This window comes from Lonchura striata, chromosome 5 (assembly GCF_046129695.1).
Source record: "Lonchura striata isolate bLonStr1 chromosome 5, bLonStr1.mat, whole genome shotgun sequence".
NCBI classification, from domain to species: Eukaryota; Metazoa; Chordata; class Aves; order Passeriformes; family Estrildidae; genus Lonchura; species Lonchura striata.
Window position 1 is genome coordinate 12,251,185 of NC_134607.1, and position 19,801 is coordinate 12,270,985.

Consider the following 19,801-nt stretch of genomic DNA (forward strand, 5'->3'; position numbering starts at 1 on the left):
GCAGTAGTTATGAGAAGGAACAGGGTAAAGATATGACATGTTGAAAGAATTTAAGCAAATCAGTAATTGGATTAGTACATACTATTCAATCAGTTTTCACCAAGTACTCTTCCTTCAGCATGTACTCAGCCATTTTTGAAGTTAGATATTTTTGAAGTTGTATTCTAATCAACTAAATTTTGCACAGGTACAAAGAAAGTTTGGAGCAAAAGCTAAAGTGATAAAGATCTGAAAATAATAGAATTTATTAAAAATTAATTACTTGAATAACTTGGCCTTTTAAGAAGAGTTGCTTACTTCTTTTGAAATTTAGAGATTGCCTGTGCTAGAATGTAGCCATAGTTGAATGGGCATTTGGACCTCATGATTTTTTTGTTTTCTGTTACCGTTTTGGATGTGCAATCACCTTTTCTGGTGACACTGGCACGGAATTGTTTGGCTTGGTGCCCAAAACTGTGCTATACTAAATTGTTGCTGTTGAACCAAAAAGTTATTTTAAGCGCACCCTTTTTTTTGGGTCTCTCTTTTGGATTCATGGCCTCGGACCACCCCATGCTTTGCTTTATGAACCATTATTTTTGTTGTATTGGTTAAAGCTAGTAAGCTATAAAGTATACTTTTTAGTCATCCAAAATTCATGGTAAAGAAAGTAATGAACATTTACTGGCTGATTAGATATCAGTTAAACAACATAGAAGAAGATTATGAGCAGCAAAGATCTGAAAAATTAACATGACAATTGGCATCATCACTGATACCCAGTAGGCACCAAAATACATTTTCCGGGTTGCTGAGGAAACCATATGCTTCACATTTTAAATCCTGGAGTCTTTCCAGTTCTAAGCTCATACAGTGATGCTGCTTGGTAGTACCTTTATTTCAGACAACAGAAGAAGGGCATATGCTAGAAATTTGGAAACTTGGCTTTATATCTGAAAATTTAATGCAAAAAACTTAGTTTTATAGAGCTTTGGGATTATTTTTTCTCATTTCATTTAAAATAGATCTTGCATAAAATCTCATTTTAAGTTGTTAGAACTCAAGACCAGGGGAGAATATCTTTGAAAATAAAATAGGGACCATGCTGGGAAAATTTGAAATCTGAACCTGAAAAATATTAAATGGTGCTTCATTACTCTTTTTGCTGTATCTGTCTATCTGTGCTGGCAAACAAAGGTGCAAAGAAATGAGAGAAAAAAAAATCAATATTTTGCAATCAAAGCATTTTAGGGGAATGGCATTTGGGACAAAAGATAAGTGATAATACATGTAAAATAAAAACTAAAACAACAGGGAATTAATCACCTCTTGCTTTGGGGATAGGTCGTGTTTTGTCTTGGGGAGGGGGGCTAACACTCCCTTCTTTGTGCAATATAGCTGCAGGCAAATAAAATGCAAGTTTTAGTGTCTGAACATAACAGTGTTTTTGGCAGCTCCCCATACTCTGTGTGGTAATTGACCTGTGATAAAGGCAGAACACAGATTTATTTTTTTCTTTGGTGGCTGTGCTGACTTGTTTAGCTAGAATTTGGGAAGATTTCAAATGCTCCTACACTTTTGAATAAGAAGCAGTGCCTTTCTCCACAGGAGATTAATGTCCTCTGTTTTCCAGAAAACTTAGAAATCAGAGTAAATATCTTATGCTTAATGATTAGAAATACTGTATGGCAGGAGAGAGGTGCAGCAAACAAAATGTGTAACTCAGTTGTTTCAAATCAGTGGTGCTCATAGTTATTGCAATGGCATTGTTGGTTTAGTATTCCTAACTTAGAAGTGTGGTGTTTGTACTTTAATCTTTACTTTTTTTTTATTCTCTCATCTTTCAAGTAGGTTTACCTACTCAGATAGCTCCTCTCCCACAACCCTGAGGAGATGAGAGAGCTCAGAGAAGGAACTGCATTTTCAGTTATCTAATTTCATCCAAGGTGTGACCTTGAATTTGCCTACCAAGTTAATGAATATATGGTTTTCTAAGAATTCATAAAATGCAGGCTGGACTTTGAGACATGCCTTTGAGTGTCTCTCAACGATGGCATTTAGTGCTTAAAAGTCCCCACAGTGTCCACACTGTAGGCAATGGTTTGGTCATACTTGCAGTGTTTCTGAGTCTCTATTTGTGTGAATTATGCAGAGAGGAATAACTCAGCAGCAAAGGGCAAAGACTGGCCCAGCAAAAATGGGCTGCATGTTCATTTACAAAGTGGGTGGGCATGTACCCCCCTGGTTCAGACTGGATGATTTTTTGCCTCTGTAATATTCCTGTGGGCAAACTTATCCTCTACTTTTAATGTGCTTGAATCATGGACATTTAAGGAGGACATTTGGCATACAGGCTCAGCTCATCAGCCCAGATTCTGCAGGGAGGGAAGGGTGGATGTGTTGCACTTTCTGTTCAGCTAGAGTTGATGAAATAGATAATTTTCATCCTGACTTTGGGGCTTATCCTGCCCAATTACAGGAGTGACACTGTTGAGACAGGACTGGAATGAATAGACTCCAAGTCAGAAGGCTGAGAGTATAACTCTGATTTATTTCACAATACATTGCTCTTTTATACAGAGATTTGTGCAGACCAACTCCATTGGTCCTGAGGTGAAAAACAACTCACCTATTGGTGTGCAGTGAATGACACACAGTGGCAAAACCTAACTATAAACAATGTGCATAACAAGAGAGATAAAGAACTTATTTACATTCTTTCTCAGCACTTGCTCAGGCTTCTGCCTGGTTAGAAATTTTACATGTTCTCTTTGACTGAATCTGAGACCTACACAGGAGTATTTCTGTAAGCTGTACTTCTGCTCTTTTTACTCCAGGTCTCAGGTCATGCCCCTGAACTGGTTCTAAACCCAGTTCAGAGATTTCAAATGCCACAAAAAAGACCAGACATCCCCACAAGGCTTGTGTCAGCTTCTTTATTAAATCTGACAGATGTGACCTCAAAGATGCGTCCTGGAAGGCCATGGGGAACTTGTGCCTCTATGTCCCTAAAGTGATATCAGACCTCTTCTGCTTATTCTTTCATTCAGACCTTTATGTTACAGGCTTGCTGACAACAGCTGGGCAAGACAAAATAGAAATTAGTGCCTTTTAGAAATATAAGCTATTCTGGCTTATTGGTTACCCCTGGTGTCCGTGATGCTACAGTAACTTATCTTTTCACCAGTATACTTCTAGAATTGCTTTACCATGGGGGATTTTTATTGAAATTCATAATGTCAGTAGTATTATCTTCAGTTAGAAGAATAATAGGAAAAATTAGACAGGCTTTTAATCCCTCATCTCTCTCAAAATACTCCTTGTGGTAGCAATGAAAGTGCCAAAGAAGACTGAAGAGTTTTCATTATGTAAGTTCAAATTCAGCATAGTTTTCCTGTGAGTTTTTTTTTCATTCCTTACATCCAGGTAGATTAGTTGTTTAATTTCCAAATGGAAAATTAAGACACAGAATTTATTTTCATTTTACAGTGAGCCTTGACCATTTTCAAAGTGGGATTCTTACCCCTCCATTTTGACTTTCCAGTTTTCTGACAGTCCATTAAGACCTTTCAGAGTAATTGCAGCCCAACTCACGTGCCATGGTGTGTTGTGGTTTGTTTTTTCCTCTGTGAATATACAACTAATAAGATGATATTAGGACAGGAGAATGGCACAGTTTCTTCATATCACTTTTAAGCTCCTTGCTAGTTCAGTTTTAAAGGTGGCTGATTACCATACAGGGTTTGTTACAACAGCTTCAAGAATATCCCAAAGATTTCGTGTCTTTGATTCCTTTGAGCCATTTAATAACAAACATTTTTCTTTTTGGAATGTGGATCCTAAAAGGTCCACAAGCTTAGTTTGAGACAGCATTTTCCATAGCAGATAGTGCATGGTTTGCAGGTGCTGGTAGAGGTGACAGTGCATTCTCCAGGGACATACCCAAGTAATATACTGTTTATGCTATTACAGTAAATTTTAGTGCACAGTTATGACTGCTGCTGCAGCATGTATGGCAGAGAAACCTACTAGATTCAAAATAAGGTTTTGTGCCTGCCTATGTTATAATTTAGAATTTTTAAGTGGAAAAATGTACTTCTTTATTTTTATAGTACTATTTTTTGAGCATTTTGTGGTGCCACAGTAAAAAATAAAAATATCTGGATTATACATAACATACATACCTATATTCCCAGATGTATGCTAATATTCTTTTAAAAAATCACATGTTGCTCTGTGTGAAAGATAGCAAGTCAGTTTCTTATTTTGAGAACTAATGTAAGGAATATTCTCTCCATTTATATTGATGCTATTTGATGCTATTAAAGAATCTTGCCTGTTGACTTTAGTAACTAAAGTGCTTGATTGGTTTTTTTCTTAAGGTAGCCCTTGTAGATAAGTAGGCTCACACAAAGAAAGCAAACGGACTTTAAGGTTAAGGATGTTGGCTGTGTAGTTCAGCTATCGCAGCCAGGTGAGGAAGGGTTTTAAACTGATGCACACTGCTCTAATATGAGATTGATGGCAACAGCTCAGTTACAGGAAAACTCAATTCCAGTTTCTGGTATGATCTGAAACCACAACTCAGCAAATTTGGCAAATCTGTCGTATATATGGAAGGAACTTTTCTAGTATCTCTCAGAGAGGAGAAGTGACTTTAATATTATATCCTTCTTGGGCCTAGAGATAACCTCTTAACTGGCAAGACAGGACATTACTCATAGGTGGGGAACTGACAAACTCTGGTTTCTTGAAGGGAGCTGGGAAAACAGCCAACTCTGGGACCCTTTGCCTTCATTATGAATTAAACGTGGTTTTTCTGGCAAGATAAAGCTAATAAGCTTTGTTGGTGTATTCACTGTCATGCAAGACAAACACAAACTTCCCCATGATTGAAGAGGCAGGATAAGCAAGGGCATGTGCCATTTTTGAGGTTGCTTACATCAGTCTTCCTCACATGGCTTTTCATTGCTCTCTGGGCCATGAGGCTTCACCATTTCCAGCGCTTTGGTCACCAGGCATTTTCTGCCTCTGGGAGTTTTGTCTGAGCTGTGTCTGCAACAGACATTAGTGATTCTGTTAGTCAGCTGAGGGATCTTCATTAGAACAGGGAAGGAGTAATTTTTCAGTTTAAGTTAATAGTTTCCTGGATTTGGGAGTGAATTTTGAACCCATTATGCTAAACAGTCTTCAAAGCTGGGTCTCTGCACAAATTTATCCAGTTTTTAGGACTTTCAAAAGGCACAAGTATATTAATAGCTTGAAATCTGTAATTTCTCCCAAAGGGTAAGAAAACTGGTCAGCATGGAGTAGTGTCAGCAGAGAAATTAAGGTCCCTTTGTCTCAGGACAGCATACATTTTCTACTTAGGATGTTCCTCTGCATGAGAAGTTCCAGCAAATGATGATACTAATTTGGTGCATTAGGTTTTTAAAATTTTTAGGGGTTTATGAGTATGGAGCACTAACTAATGTGAGAGTTTGATATTTAGTCGCCTATCTATTTGTGTTGTGAAGTAAATCTGTAAGAGCAGTGATAGCTAAATACTGAAAAATACACACACAAAAAACCACACACTCGTATTTAGTATTTACAGTATGGCTTCCTAATCCCTTGCTATTCATCAGTCCATATCCTTTCCAGGAGAATGAAGCAGGACAATCACAGCTGACTGGTTATGTTGTACACTGGGATTAGAAGCATTCCTCCTTTCTGGAGGTCTTCCCTCAGGATAGAGGACAGTGTATCTTTGATGATAATAAATCAGTGATTTGGGCAAAGTAATTCAGTGACTGAATTGTAATTTAATTTAAAATCTTTGTTCAAGTTGTACGGCCTTCTGCTTGAGCGAGCCTAAATGATAATGTAAATAGAGTTTAGTTTGCTGTGAGGATTTCCTTTATAATCAGCATTAAATCCCATGTTCCCAGCCTATACATTGGTCTGCCTCAATGGTTGGTCTTTTCTGCTCCCTGATTTCCATTTGTGGCTCTCTCAGTGCTCTGAGGAGGTCAGCCTTTCCTCTCTTTGTGTCTTTCCCGACCTTTTTTTCTGCTATTGAGTGTGATATGTAGCACTGTATTGTGTGTCTCTAACTGGGAGGTATCAGTATTGCAGCATCCTTACTCTGTGTAGGACCAAAATCAAAATCTCAAGCAAGTCAGGAAAACATTATCAGTATTGCTGAGTAACAGAGATCAAGTTGGCACAGGATGAGGACTGTTTGTTTCACAGTAATTAGCAATGAAATACGGCACATGGTATATCCAAGTAAAGAAGTTTAATTGCTAGTGTAGAAACTTTCACTTTACACGTCTAAAATGTTACTTTAAGTGTAAACCTTGTGAATCTTGAGATGTTCTAAAAGTAATGTCACAACTTGTTAGTTTTATTCTGCTTCTTACAAAACACAATATCAGATCTAACTTAACAATTACTAGGTTTGATTTTTTCCCCTTGTTTTATCAGCCTTGCACAGTAAAGTACTTTAGAGTTTTCTTTTTTTGAACATTTGGGATTCATCAATATGAAATTATTCCAGTTGTAGTATTTATATTTTCTCTGCAATGAGCTTTCCTAAGTCAAATCTGTGCACATTTTTGTCAAAGCCTATTCAGAGACTCGGGACAGGAGTGAGTAAATGTCCCCAGAATAGTTGCCTTTTGTGTTTGGTAGGTAGTAGGAGTAAAACTTTGGAAAACACAGCCTTAGAGATTGCTTCAAAATGTCAGGACACAGCTGAAAGGAGAATTAGCGTGATGTTATTCTGCGTGATTAGGCCAGGATTTGAACAAAAGAGATGCTATTCATAATGACATTGGGAAATTAATTACCAACTGATTTCAATTATGGTTCTCAGTATAATGACATTTTAATAAATGAGTAATATCTAAATTTCATTGAAGAGGAGCAGCAGAGTTTAAACTATTTTGTTTGGTACTTATGATAGCAGCGTTTTGTTTTGACTTACTTGTGGGAATGAAAGTATCAGACTGAAGTTAGAACCAACAAATTGTCTTGATGAACAACCAAAGTTGAAAGCTTGGTGGTGGATAATGGATGCAGTCTCTTACCTGATGAATACCAACAAAAGGAGTCACTCAGAGAAGCTCTAAGATAAACAAATTATAGAGATTTTTTAATGGATTACGTAATTAACCATATGTAAACAACCAACTGGCCCACATATTGCCAAATCAAATCTCTTTTGACCAGGTTTTGTATTTCTGATATTTGATTGCATTTTAGATAAAGTATTGTCCATTCATACTAACCTCTGCATGCTCTGAGACACAGGCAGTATCAGTGGGCTGGAAAGGGTATTTTCCCTCTCAGGTCAAACCCCTGCCATGTACTGACCAGTGTCCATGGTAGAATTTTGATTCAAACACTCTGTTTTATACTGGGTCAGGCTATCGATATTATTGAACCTTCTCAGAATGAAGCAATTCCACAACTAAATTTAACTGGTTTACAGCTGTCTGAGGATGTGAGTTGTTGCTAATACATAATATTTTCTAGGCAGTGTTTTGGAACTGAGACAGTGTTTAAGAACAATATATATTGGCTACCCTGAAAATGTGAATTTCATTACATTTACCAGCTCAAAAATGAGTTTTAACTTTGCAGTCCTATTTTTTTCCCCTGATTTGAATTGTGCTGGAGTATCTTTAGAAGCTTGTAAGAAAAATTCCTCTCAGTATCAGTTTTCAGATAAAGCAAACTTTAGTGACAGGATTGTCTTAGGTTTGAAGGAAATTCAAGCTATTTATTAGAAGAAGAGAAGGTCTGCAAACATGGTAGTAACATTCTGAGAATATAATTTGGTTTAAATGCTGCTTGTTAGAGGGAATGTGACAGCACAGAAAAAAACCTTTACTATTTAGAAGATACTAGAATTACAATTCCCTTTAAGCTGACTCTTGTTCTTAGTTCTGCCTTGCAGTGATCTGTCAGCAAACTGATGCTACCAGAGGTTGGCTGGCTATGCAAAAGAAAGGAGGACAAAAGAAAACAAGCAGAAATAGAGATTTTTTTAGGTAAACATAGATTAACTGTTTTTCTGGCTGGTAGAAATATACTTACAAAGCACCCTTGTATGAAAAGGCAATGGAAAAAGAATAGTCTGTTGGATCATTGTCAATTCTTTGTTGCTCTTTTGCTAGAGGTATAAAAAAATTAACTGTCTGTACAAGTTAATATTTCTTGAATCAGTACTTCTTCCTGCACGCCATTCTTTTCTCAAGTCATCCTGATTGCAAGCTTAGGTCAAGAATAAAGCATTGATTTCTTTAAGTATCCTTCATAGTGAATACCTAGATTTTTTTTTTTTTCTCCACCTGCAAGTTGCAGTAGCAGTAGCAAGGTGTCTGTGTGTGAACCATTTATTTATTTGACAATTAACGTTTTGCTTTTAAGTAGAAATTACAAAACTAAATTCTTCATCCTTCAAAGCTGCATAGCAAGAAAGTACTTTGTTTGTAAAGCTAAACTCTATAGAGCTTTATGCTACTTTCAAAAGACTTTTTGCAGATTGGAAATCACAAGAGTGAGAATGGGAAAACTAAGCAACTTTGGGGTGTTTTTTAATTGGGAGCTGTTTCGAATTTTAACTGGACCACGTGTAGCAGTTCATACATATGGTTGTGTAAAGTGAACCAGAATGCTGGAGTTTAGCCACTTAAAATTCACTTTTAGTCCTGTCCCCCTCTATGCTGTCCTAACCCTTTCTAGTCTGGTTCTTTTTCTTAAGGTAACTGTATGTTCCTTTGTTAGCCCAAGACTCCCTATATCAGTTTGAGGTGTTAGAAAATCGGGACATTTCCAACAACATCAGGACATTTCCAAAGTGCACAATATTCCAGTGTGATGCTGCAAAGGCAGTAATGTTCCCTGTAAGCATTGAACTAGAGGAGCAGTAAAAAGAAAAGTTTATTGGGAAGCAAAATAAAAATTAATCCAATGTTCCCTGGAATGGCTTTTAGCATGATACCTCAAGAACAAGAATCTCTGAATATAACTTGACAATAATGTTACCATATTCATATCAATTGGTTGGATATAAAAGTAAAAAAGAAAGCATACTGAGTGCAGCTGAACTTTGGAAGAAACTCTGATTTGCATTTGCCAAAATCTTGTTGAAAAAAAGGGTAATTGTTTGATCTGTCCTGAACTTCAAAACAACTTAAAAATATCACCCTTGCAAGAAGACATGCTTTGCCTAAAGCTTCACATTGTTGCTAGTCTTGGGAATTTAACCTTTAAAATTAATAGCAGGAACACTACTTTCAGTGTAATGATTCAGTATAGTACTGTAAGTGATATTCACTCATGTGGCAGACCTTACTTCTCACACTCATAGAATCTGTTAATGCTAAATTAAATACACATTTTTGCAATTCATGCAGGACTGTTCTAGTGGTACTTTTGCAGGATTTGCAATAGGAAGACAACTATAATGGTGAGGTTTTCAGTGTGACATGGACAAAACTGGAGCTTAATCTTAGAAAACTCCCCAGTAGTATTTGCTTATATACTTTCCATTATGTTCTCCAAAACATGACTTTCAGAAATACAGTAATAGTTTTAAATCCAGTGGTACAGCTTTCTTGAACAGTCTCTGAGTACTGAAGGTGATCTCTCACTCACCTCTTTCCTTTTTCCCCACAGCAGTATATTTTAAAAATATTTTTTATACAGTCATGTCTTTTTAACTGTTGTCATTTTGATTTTGATGAGAGGCCATCTTTTTCAGCTTCTCAAATACTGTGGGATTCCAGCAATTCAAGTATGACTGTAGGCTGTTAATTTTTATTATTATATTATCAATTTTACATTAAAGGGAGTGTCATGTCTTGACCTAGACAGAGCTGTAGCTATTCTGTCATCACATGCCTGCTTAATTCACCCACTCTCCCTTCCAAAAATGCATCTTTGGTCCATGTTAGTATTCCTGATGTGAAAGAAACATTTCTGCCTGTGGTTGGTAATAATCCATCATCTCCTTGTGGTCATTTACCCTGGAGCTGGGGAGACCAACAGTGCCTTTACAAAACCAAGGAAAAACTGTTTGGAAAAGTAACAGCTCATGTGAAGTTGTTGTTTATTTCGATGTCTGTGCCACAGGAATGGAGCAGAAACCTTTTGAAACCCCTCTGAGTATTGAGATCCTATTTACATTGCTGCTCCCCACAGGGGAAAGCTGGGATCAAAAAAGGGTAAGGCTAAACAGAACTCTGAGATGCTCTTCTGTACATCTGCTCCTGCACTACACTGAAGGAATACTATCAAGTGTTCAGTTGATTGCATAAGAGGTTTAATGACCAGGCACCAATCCAGTTCATTTATTCAGAAGTCACTGATAGAATAGAAATTGTTTTTGAAGTGTTCAATTTCCTCATGCCCCAGGGCATGGCAAGAAGGTGGACACTGTCTCTATGGAAGAATTTCTTGGCTGCAGCATGATTCACAGTATCTAGTAACCCCTGACTAGAGGAATCTGGGAATCTAGTGGCCTTGATGGGTATTTAACTAGATGTGTTTCGTTTTAATCCCTGGGCTGTTTTTAATTTGCATTTCCGTGGGCTTTTAACTGAGTCTGTAGTTTCAAGACGTAGAATACTTCCTTGCCTTTGGAGCAGAATGCCAGATGAAGCTTCTCTTGCCTCTACTCTGTGCTTCAAGGCTGGAGGGCAAAATAATTAGTTCCACGAAACTAAGAATAAATCATCCAAGTTGAAACGTGATAATGCCTGACAACTGGTAATGTTGGAAAAAATATTCCAGTAAATCACTATTGATGGGAAAATTGATGTGCAGGGCAGATGATATCAGTAGCCATGTGTACCTTTACAATAAGGATAATGTTGCTAACATAGCCATAGATTGCTGGCTTTACCCTGCAAAATGAGTAAATATAGCAAGAAAAAAAAATACTGCTAATAATTAAAAATAGTATATACTTTTTATTTTTATTTTTTTGTTTTTTTAGAAATATGGTACAGTAATATATATATATATATTACTATATATAAGGAATACATTAAAAAAACATATATAAAAGGAATATATAAGGAATATATATTCCTTAGGTTTTTGGAACATTTCTGAGGAGATTTATTATCTATGAGTATTTAAAGAATAACAGTGCTCATTCAATCTTTGTACCTCTCTGTGTTCCACAGTGGAGATTCCTTTAAGGTTTATTTCATCTTTGCTTGGGTAGCAGAAAGACCCTATTCTGGTTACCTGTTTCATTTTCATCAGTTATTTGAGATTTTGCTCAGAATTGCCTTTTTGGTTTTGTGTTTTTGTTTTTTTTTTTTTTTGTTTGGTTGGTTGGTTTTGTTGTGTGTGTTTTGTTTTTTTTTTTTTGGTTTTTTTTTTTTTTGTTAGGAGTGCATTGTCTATTCTTTTTTTGAAATGATTCTCAAATTACTTGCAAGGACATAAGAGCAAGTTTCTTCATTAACTACCTATATGGACAGAGTGGAGACTATTTGCTTTCTTCTAAAGGTTATATTGTTGTGGAGAGCCTATACTTATTATTTGTTACAGTATTGCAGATTTAGAAGAAAAATGGAATAAAGGCAATTTATTGTTGAGTGTGATTTCATAGGGAAATTTTGCACCTATTATTACATAAATATTTCAGTTTTGACCCATAATGCCAGTTGCAGTTTTCTGTAGTGTAAGGGCCTGGTTCTTCAGTTACCTGACCCTGCAAAAGTCACAGCTGGAGCTACATGGGCTTTTTAGCTAGTGCCTAAATATGACTGGGAATATTTTGGCACACCTGCTATTCCCTCAGTGATAACCATTCATTGCACCAGTCTGAAAAATCTGCAAGTAGACTGAAGGAATAGACAGGTACACACCTTATACACATCACATTTTTGGTTTGGGTGTTTAATACCAGAGGGTGCAGTTGCAATGGGAGGTACAGCAGTCGTACATAGTGCTGTCATCTTACTCTGGTCATAGCAAACAGTGTCATTGAAACATGAAAATGCACACTAGGCTGGTGCAAATAAAGGCTTGTGCTACCTTGGTAAGCACCTTAATATGTGCTGAAGCAGAATTATTTAGCTGCCTCTCATGTGTGGTTTGCTCCCAGCAGAAAGCCACTCTGCACCATGCCCTCTTCAGCCAGCCAGAGCTTTTGGTGAGTGTTTCTCCTCCAGAAGTAAACATGAGTCTAAGAATAACTCAGCCTTCTTTGTAGTATATTTTCATGGTTAGCTGTCCAAACAGCCAGCCTGTCTAGACAGCTGATGGCACTGGGAGCTGCTGAAGTCCAAAGCAGCCACTCCTGGGCGTGCTGCCTCCTGGGCAGCCCTGCATGTGGGCACCAGAAATGTTTCATCAGAACTAGTGGGGTTCTTTCTGAAGCTCCGTGGGCTACAAGTGTGTGCTAACAAGGCATTAAACAACTGATACGAGTGTATAAAAAAGGAATGTTCAGTTCTTACAGTTATTTCTGACTTCCATGAGATATCTCTGGTTATGGTTTTTTGGTGGCCTTTAATTTTGTTTTGTAGTGTTGTGCCCAAATTCAGTTTTGAGCATAGCTTTGAGGTTCTTTTCTAATAGAAACAAGTGATGAAGATAAACCAATCCCCATGTTCTACTGGGTTCCACATTCCAGAAGTAATTTCAATACAGATAGCACAGGTAGTGGTGCATGTGTCAGAGAGCCATTTGCTCTGTAATCACAGAAACTGTTTTTCCAGGGTTGAAGAGTAAAACCTGAGTACAGTTGCTGTATTTCTAGTAACCAAGCAGATGCTAACTGCTGTTCAACAGGTGAAACAAAAGGCTAGTTAATACTTTAGTTGATCATTATGAATATGGGACTAAGTAGCCTTTGGGGTTGCCTGGCTGCAGTATTTCTTAGAAATGTCTTTGAAAGTCTGTTGCTACAAGTGTTTTGGAGTTGGGTGTCTTCCATGCCATGTGTCATTCATTAGTTTATAATGTGTATTTGCTGATGCAAGAAGAACTTGTCAGAACAAAACAAGGAGAAATCTGTATGCACTTTACTCCTTTGTTGATAAATTTGTTTTTGACATGTTATTATCATGTTAATGTGTCTGTTTCTTTTGATGTGTATATAGGCATGAAAGAGAGTTGGTGTTAGGTCTTCTGAGTGTATCAAAAGCTATATTCAGAACTCCTAATTAAATGAAATTCTATACCCACAGAAAACAAGGCTGATACATTTTCCACCCAGGGAATGGCACTTTGTGATACTCCATCACATAGGAAGCCACCATGTAAGATGAACAAGCAACTTGCCAGTATAGCAAAAAATATGATGCTCCCAAAGAAAGTATTTAAAATAATACTTCACCAGTTTTTAATTATCAAGTGCTTTTTTTAGTTTACGTATGCAGTAAGGTTTTTTTCCGTTTCTTTCTTTCCTTGATGTGTTTCTTTGTTAATGTGTTGATCATCCTTCTGTGACACAGTGCCCAACATCCTCAGAAACTTGGAATAATAGCTGTTCCTTATGCTGTTCTTGTGAATACTGCTCAGACTTGCTTGCTCTGAATTTATTCCTGACTGTTGGAAAGTTTACAGATTCCTTGTTATTATTTGATGGGTTTGATTACATCACTTGATGTTTTGAGGTAGGATTATAAGAACTAGGCTTCATTTGCTTTAAGAATAATTTTGATAATTTAATATACCCTAAGATGATTTTGGATGTTTTTTTCTTGCTGTTGTCTTAAAATTGGCTTCTTTTGTTCAAGATTGAAAACCTTCAAGAGCAGTTGAGAGACAAGGAGAAGCAGATGAGCAGCTTAAAGGATCGAGTGAAATCCTTGCAGGCTGACACCACAAACACTGACACTGCCTTGACCACGCTGGAAGAAGCACTGGCAGAAAAAGTGAGTGTGGGAAGTGCTGGAAGTTCCCTGGGAAGTTCCTGCTGCTGCTGCCCCGTGCCAAGACGCAGTTCCCGATTCCGATCCAGTTCCTGTTCTCCTGTCTAATCCTGTGCCCGATCCCATGCCTGATCCTGTGACCAATCCCGTTCCCGTGCCTGATCCCGTGCCCGATCCCGTTCCCGTGCCTGATCCTGTGCCCGATCCCCTGCCCATGCCTGATCCTGTGTCTGATCCTGTGCCCGATCCTGTTCCCTTGCCTAATCCCGATCCAGTTCCCATCCGTGCCCGATGCCGTGACCGATCCCGATCCTGATCCCGTTCCCGATCCTGATCCTGATCCCAATGCCGTGCCCGATCTCAATCCCCATGCCGTGCCCGATCCCAATGCCGTGCCCGATCCCGATCCCGATCCCGATGCCGTGCCCGATCCCGATGCCGTGCCCGATCCCGATCCCAATGCCGTGCCCGATCCCGATCCCGTGCCCGATCCCGATCCCGATCCTGATCCCGTTCCCGATCCTGATCCCGATCCCAGTGCCGTGCCCGATCTCAATCCCGATGCCGTGCCCGATCCCGATCCTGATCCCGATCCCGATGCCGTGCCCGATCCCAATCCCGATCCGGTGCCCAAGTGCGCGTCCCGGGCGGGGCCGACGCTCGCTAGGGGGCGCTGCGGGACGCCCTGGCGAGGCGGGCACCGCTGTGATTATCCTGATAAAGTGACTTTTTTAAATGGTCAGTTTTCGGGAGATAACCGGCTCCGAGACAGACTGGCCCATTCTCTTTTGGTGGCACACCTTCTTGGGTGCACTATATATGTTTTTTCATGATTCTCAGAGGAGCTCCTTTAGTCTATGAGAGTCTATGAACTGTGGTTAAACTTCACCTGAGGCTGAGGAATTTGTTTGCATCCTTTCAGATTCCAAGATATCCAAAGCTTCACTGATACCTGTTATACTGAAAAGTTATTTTGTTGCCTTTTCTTACTGTATATAAATCCCAGTGTCACATAGGCAAAACACTCCTTCTCTGAAGAGCTGCTGATTTAATGGTACATATTAGAAAAATAAGATTTCAGTAAGTCAAGAAGCAATATGTAATACATCCTGGTTTAGATTAATTTTGATGATCAGAACCTGATGAATTGGATTGCATTGTAACAGCACCGTGAACATTCACAGATCCAGAGATTCACAGTATTGAATCCTGTATTCACAGTGCTGTTATTTCACAGCAGTGAGTCCATAGATTTCTCAAGTTTTCTCTTTCTTGAGGATCTTTACAACTGCAAAGAAAAGAAAATGGCAATACACTCCTTCTCCTCGTTTCAAATGTATCAGAAGTGTTGTGATAGGAAGCCTCAGAAGCTGAATTGACTAAGAGGAATTTCCTTCACAGAGTGCTTTCTTTTGTCAGGAAAAGACCATTGAGCGTTTAAAGGAGCAGCGTGACAGAGATGAACGAGAAAAACAGGAAGAGATCGACAACTACAAGAAAGACATTAAGGACCTGAAAGAGAGAGTCAGCATTTTACAAGGAGATCTCACAGAGAAAGAGGTTGACCAGCAACACAAATCTATTGTGATAGAATTATTTGTTGTCTCTGTTTGTGTTACATTTGAGTTGAAGAAAACTGTTCCTTTATTGTAATTGTCTTTCAACAAAGCTGATTTGGTAGAGTACATCATTTGAGAATTTGCAAAGCATCAGTGTTTCAGGACCACCTTTTCAGGGATAGCAGCCATCCCCTTGTTTGCACAGTTAATCTTGTTAGTAGTGACTGACTGCTGGTCAGTGATGGCATTGACTGGGCTGTGCTGACAGACAGCAGAAGGCTGGGAACAAGCTTGTGCCTGTCTCAGTGGAGGGAGGAAGGATCAGAGGCTGATCAAAGCTGTGGGTGCCAAAAGCATGAGGATAATGATTGTTCCTTTATGCAAACAACACAGGCAGTTCTTTAGACTCTCAAGTATTTTTTTGATTAATTAGGTTGATTGTTGGTAATGAGCCAGTTGGCTAGACAAATTACGTTAATTATATGAGAGAAATATAAATGTTCTCTATTCCTCTCTTGTGTATTTACAGTCTTTCTTTCAAAACTCAGACAAAGTAAAACAGCACAAATATGTACCCAGAAAGCACCAAGATTTTGTCTACATGGAAATCAGCATTTGACGGGCAAAAAAAAGTAAACACAAAAATTGTTTAGTGAAAAAGAAGTTGAGATGTCTTTTGCAGTAAGGTGGCATGAATCAATTTCACCCCATGGAAGCTGTACACAGAAATGCTTTCAACTCTCTCAGTGGCTAAATCTTCTAACCACATGTGATTTTAAATACAATTTTCTTGAAAACCAGTTTTTCTTAAAATATAAGTGTCACTGGAGCACAAGTTCCAGTTTACAGAATTGTCTGTCTTTAAAAACTATTTTGAAATTAATTTAGAGAAGATTTTATTTTGATCCCGAAAGCCTGAATTAATTCAAGCTGTCTTAAGTCAATGACACAAACAATCTGAAAAAATATTTTAAATTAGAACCTGAACATAGTGTGAATGGATAGGAAGAAAATAAAGACAGAAAAGAAATGAACTATTTCACTTACTTGATAATTATTTCACATCTTTTAATTTAGACATCATTACTGGATCTTAAGGAACATGCTTCATCATTAGCTTCATCAGGACTGAAGAAAGATTCAAGACTCAAGACACTGGAAATTGCATTAGAACAGAAAAAGGAAGAATGTTTGAAGATGGAAACACAATTGAAGAAGGTAATCTTAGTGCATGTTTATATATGTGTGGCAAGCATACAGTTCTAAACACATTGCCCATGTCTACAAAGAAAACTTGGGGTCTTAGAAGCAAATTCTGTGAATTTCTTTTCAGCAAAACTTGTGAAGGAGTGTCCATGCAAACCATATTACAAGCTAAGCCTATCAGAAAGTGACTTTCAGACAATTATGCTTTCATTTCACTTATATGCAGTAACAGTGCTCTTGGCTTTTTTGTTTACAGTTACTAAGAGTCTGAGGCTTTAGTCTGCTTCAATACAGCTTGTAGCAGCAGTTGTGCCATTAAATTGATGTAACAGCCAAAAAAAAAACCAACTAAACATTTCACATACCTATTATCAATGCTTATAGGAGTTAATGTGATAAATTCAGGTACAGGGTTGGCCCTGCCTGGAGGAAAGCAAAAAACAAATGAAAATATTCTACCTGTGAGGTGTGTGATTTTGAGTCATCATTTCAGACCTGTTTGGAATTCCTGTTGTGTGGGTGCAGGGTGGGTGTTAAAGCACCTGAGAACAGTGTAAATGAAACTCTGTACATGCATATCTAGACTCATGTTTGTCCTGTTTCATTCTGTCACACAAAACCAACTGTTCTGTTACTAAACATCAACAGAACTCAGTAGCAAGAAAAGGCAGCTATACACATGTAATTGGTCTCACAGGATGTTTTCAGTAGGTATTTCAGAAGACCTGAAGGACCTTTCATTGAATTCTCTGCCATGAGTTGCAGTTTCACCCTGTGTTCCTGGTAACGAGTTGACAAATCTACTGTAGCTAAGATTTGCCAGAGGTTGTTAGAGCATCTCCTCATCCAAAGAAGCTACCTAAATCATGGTCAGGATGGTTTCAGTTCTGCAGCCAAAAAGAAATTTGGTAGCCTACCATTACCTATGTGGAGTAACTTCCAGTCACTTGAGAAAATACAGTTAATATTCACTTGAATATGTTTTATACCTATAGTAAGTTTACATATTTCTTTTATTAAAGCTGTTCTTCCAGCTGTTTTTAAGTCTTTAGTGTGTTTTATTGTAGCTTGCACGGAATAAAAAATATTTTTAAAGACTTTCACTTTTTAAATGCATTGTAGATATTTATTTAGGCAGTTTGACATTTTCAAGATGAAATAAGAAATAATTATGACAGATAATCCAGCTCCATTTTAAAGCTTCTAAAAACTTGTTTTTACACCTCTGCATTATTAACAATTCTAAATAATTGTCATAATTAACCTTAAAACTAATGGCTACGTGAGAGCATTCAGTGTAAAACTGAATTAGAGGTTCATTCTGTTAAGGTTTATTACATTATCTTAGCGCAGATTTGCATGAGACACATGCAGGAAAGAAACTCTCATGTAGCTCCTTAAGAGTAAATGGCTAAAAGCTTTTTCTTTTGGGTTCTTCCCTCACAGTTTGAATGGAGATGTGTCCAACATCAGTCTTGCTTCCCTTGCCTCATATTCCCAGTGAACAATTTGAGTACTTCCAGTCAAATCTATTAGCCCTAGAAGTTAGGAAGCTGGCAGAAGAGACTGAGCTGGACTACTGTTAAGCCATTAAATAAAAAATACTTTGGTAGTCTTTGCAAAAAACTCTTGCTAACCTACAAACAGCAAGACTCAGAGAAATTGTGAGCCATGCAAGCTTCCTTTTCTTCTGTAAAAGGGAATTAATGTTACACTAAACAAAAGTATTAACCAGGCAGAGTGCAAGGGTGCTGAAAAGTTGTTGATATTGGTTTTAGTTCTGTGTCACTCTCCAGTGTCTCATTTGAAGTATCCACTTCTTGTTGCTATTCCTCTTTTCACTAATGAGTGTTTTATATTGATCTTTGACTTAGCAACTGAAACTGCAGTGTTTTTCATATTGGAGTTGTTTTTTCAAATAATAATAACGTGGTTATGCAAATCTGTGTGCTTAATGTTCTAATTATTCTATATTCACTGCTTCTGTGCTTAGCTGTCATCCTGCTGCCAGCAGGAGATACAGTGGGAGATCCTGAAGGCTGAAAGCAGCTCATAAATCCCTGTTGAGTTTACATGGCCTGGCGTCCTGTCTTCATTTTGGCTCAGATGGAATCATTAGAGGCAAATAACAAAAAGGAGGTTCTCTCCCTTTTTTCCTGTGAAGTGCCATTATGCTCTGTGGTAGTTTTTCTTTTCTTTAGGAAAATCTTTGTCCAAACTACTGTTTTAATGTATTATTTTTATAGCGAAAAAAAATTCCTTTTGTTGTTCTTCAGGATACTATTTTCCCAGTATTTTCTATCTTGTCTTTCCCAGCCAGTATACTTCGTTTCATTTTGTTTTTCTGATCTGGGAGAGACCAACCAATATTAGAAGTTTTTCCAGGAAAGATGAGTGGATTTTTGTCCATCTTCATTTCCAGTGCATAGTTTTTCTCCCTATGGATATACTCCTTATTTTTAGGAAGGAAAAAGAGTCAAAACCTTATGTTAATAAGCTTCCCCTTACTGCAGTTCTAGGAACTTTTCACCAGAAAAAGTAGATTCCCTGCCAGGAAAATACCTCTACCTTCAACAGGCTTACTCAGAGGTTGTTTTTCAGGGTTTTTTTTCTGCTGTGGTGTTCTTTCTTCAAATTCAGGAGGATAGTATCTTTCAAAAAAACAGAAAAAAAAAACTACTTAATGAAGTGTTGATCCAAATTCTCTCTTTCCCAAGAATTAGCCTGGCTAATCTAATACAGATTGTGCTGCTTTTTATTTTGTGAATATGGATTTTCTCCCACAGCTGAAAATACTACTGATAATATTGGCAGATGAGGCTGGTTTTTGTTCTCAGCTGATAATTTTTTTTATTTTTGAAGAAGGGACAATAAATGATATATTCAACATAGAAAGAAAAAAGCTGCCGGGGAAATCAGGATTTCCTGTTTAAATAAAAATTAAAAGGAAAATTGTGTTCAGCATTCAGATAGTAGCAGTTACTGAATTAGTTTTCTAAACCATTCAGCTGTCTTGAAATTGATACAAAGGAAGCACTAGGAATTAAAGTCCTTCTCAATCTGTGAAACTCATCTGTAAACCCAAACAAAGAACTGCATTAAATATGTGGGGGCTGGACAAATCTGTTGAACTGAAAAATTCAAGATAAAATTTGGAACTTGCATGTG

The 19,801-nt window shown here is 37.8% G+C and overlaps 1 protein-coding gene across 8 annotated transcripts in view; it reads left to right on the top strand.

Annotated features, from left to right (window-relative positions):
- The window catches only part of ERC1 (ELKS/RAB6-interacting/CAST family member 1), a 275,266-nt gene that overhangs the window by 87,751 nt on the left and 167,714 nt on the right, over window positions 1-19,801 (top strand). For all 8 annotated transcript variants that reach the window (XM_077783291.1, XM_077783292.1, XM_077783293.1 and 5 more), the window contains 3 exons: window positions 13,734-13,871; window positions 15,288-15,428; window positions 16,505-16,645. In XM_077783291.1, the coding sequence (XP_077639417.1) occupies window positions 13,734-13,871; window positions 15,288-15,428; window positions 16,505-16,645 (420 nt within the window). The remainder of the gene's footprint in view (window positions 1-13,733; window positions 13,872-15,287; window positions 15,429-16,504; window positions 16,646-19,801) is intronic.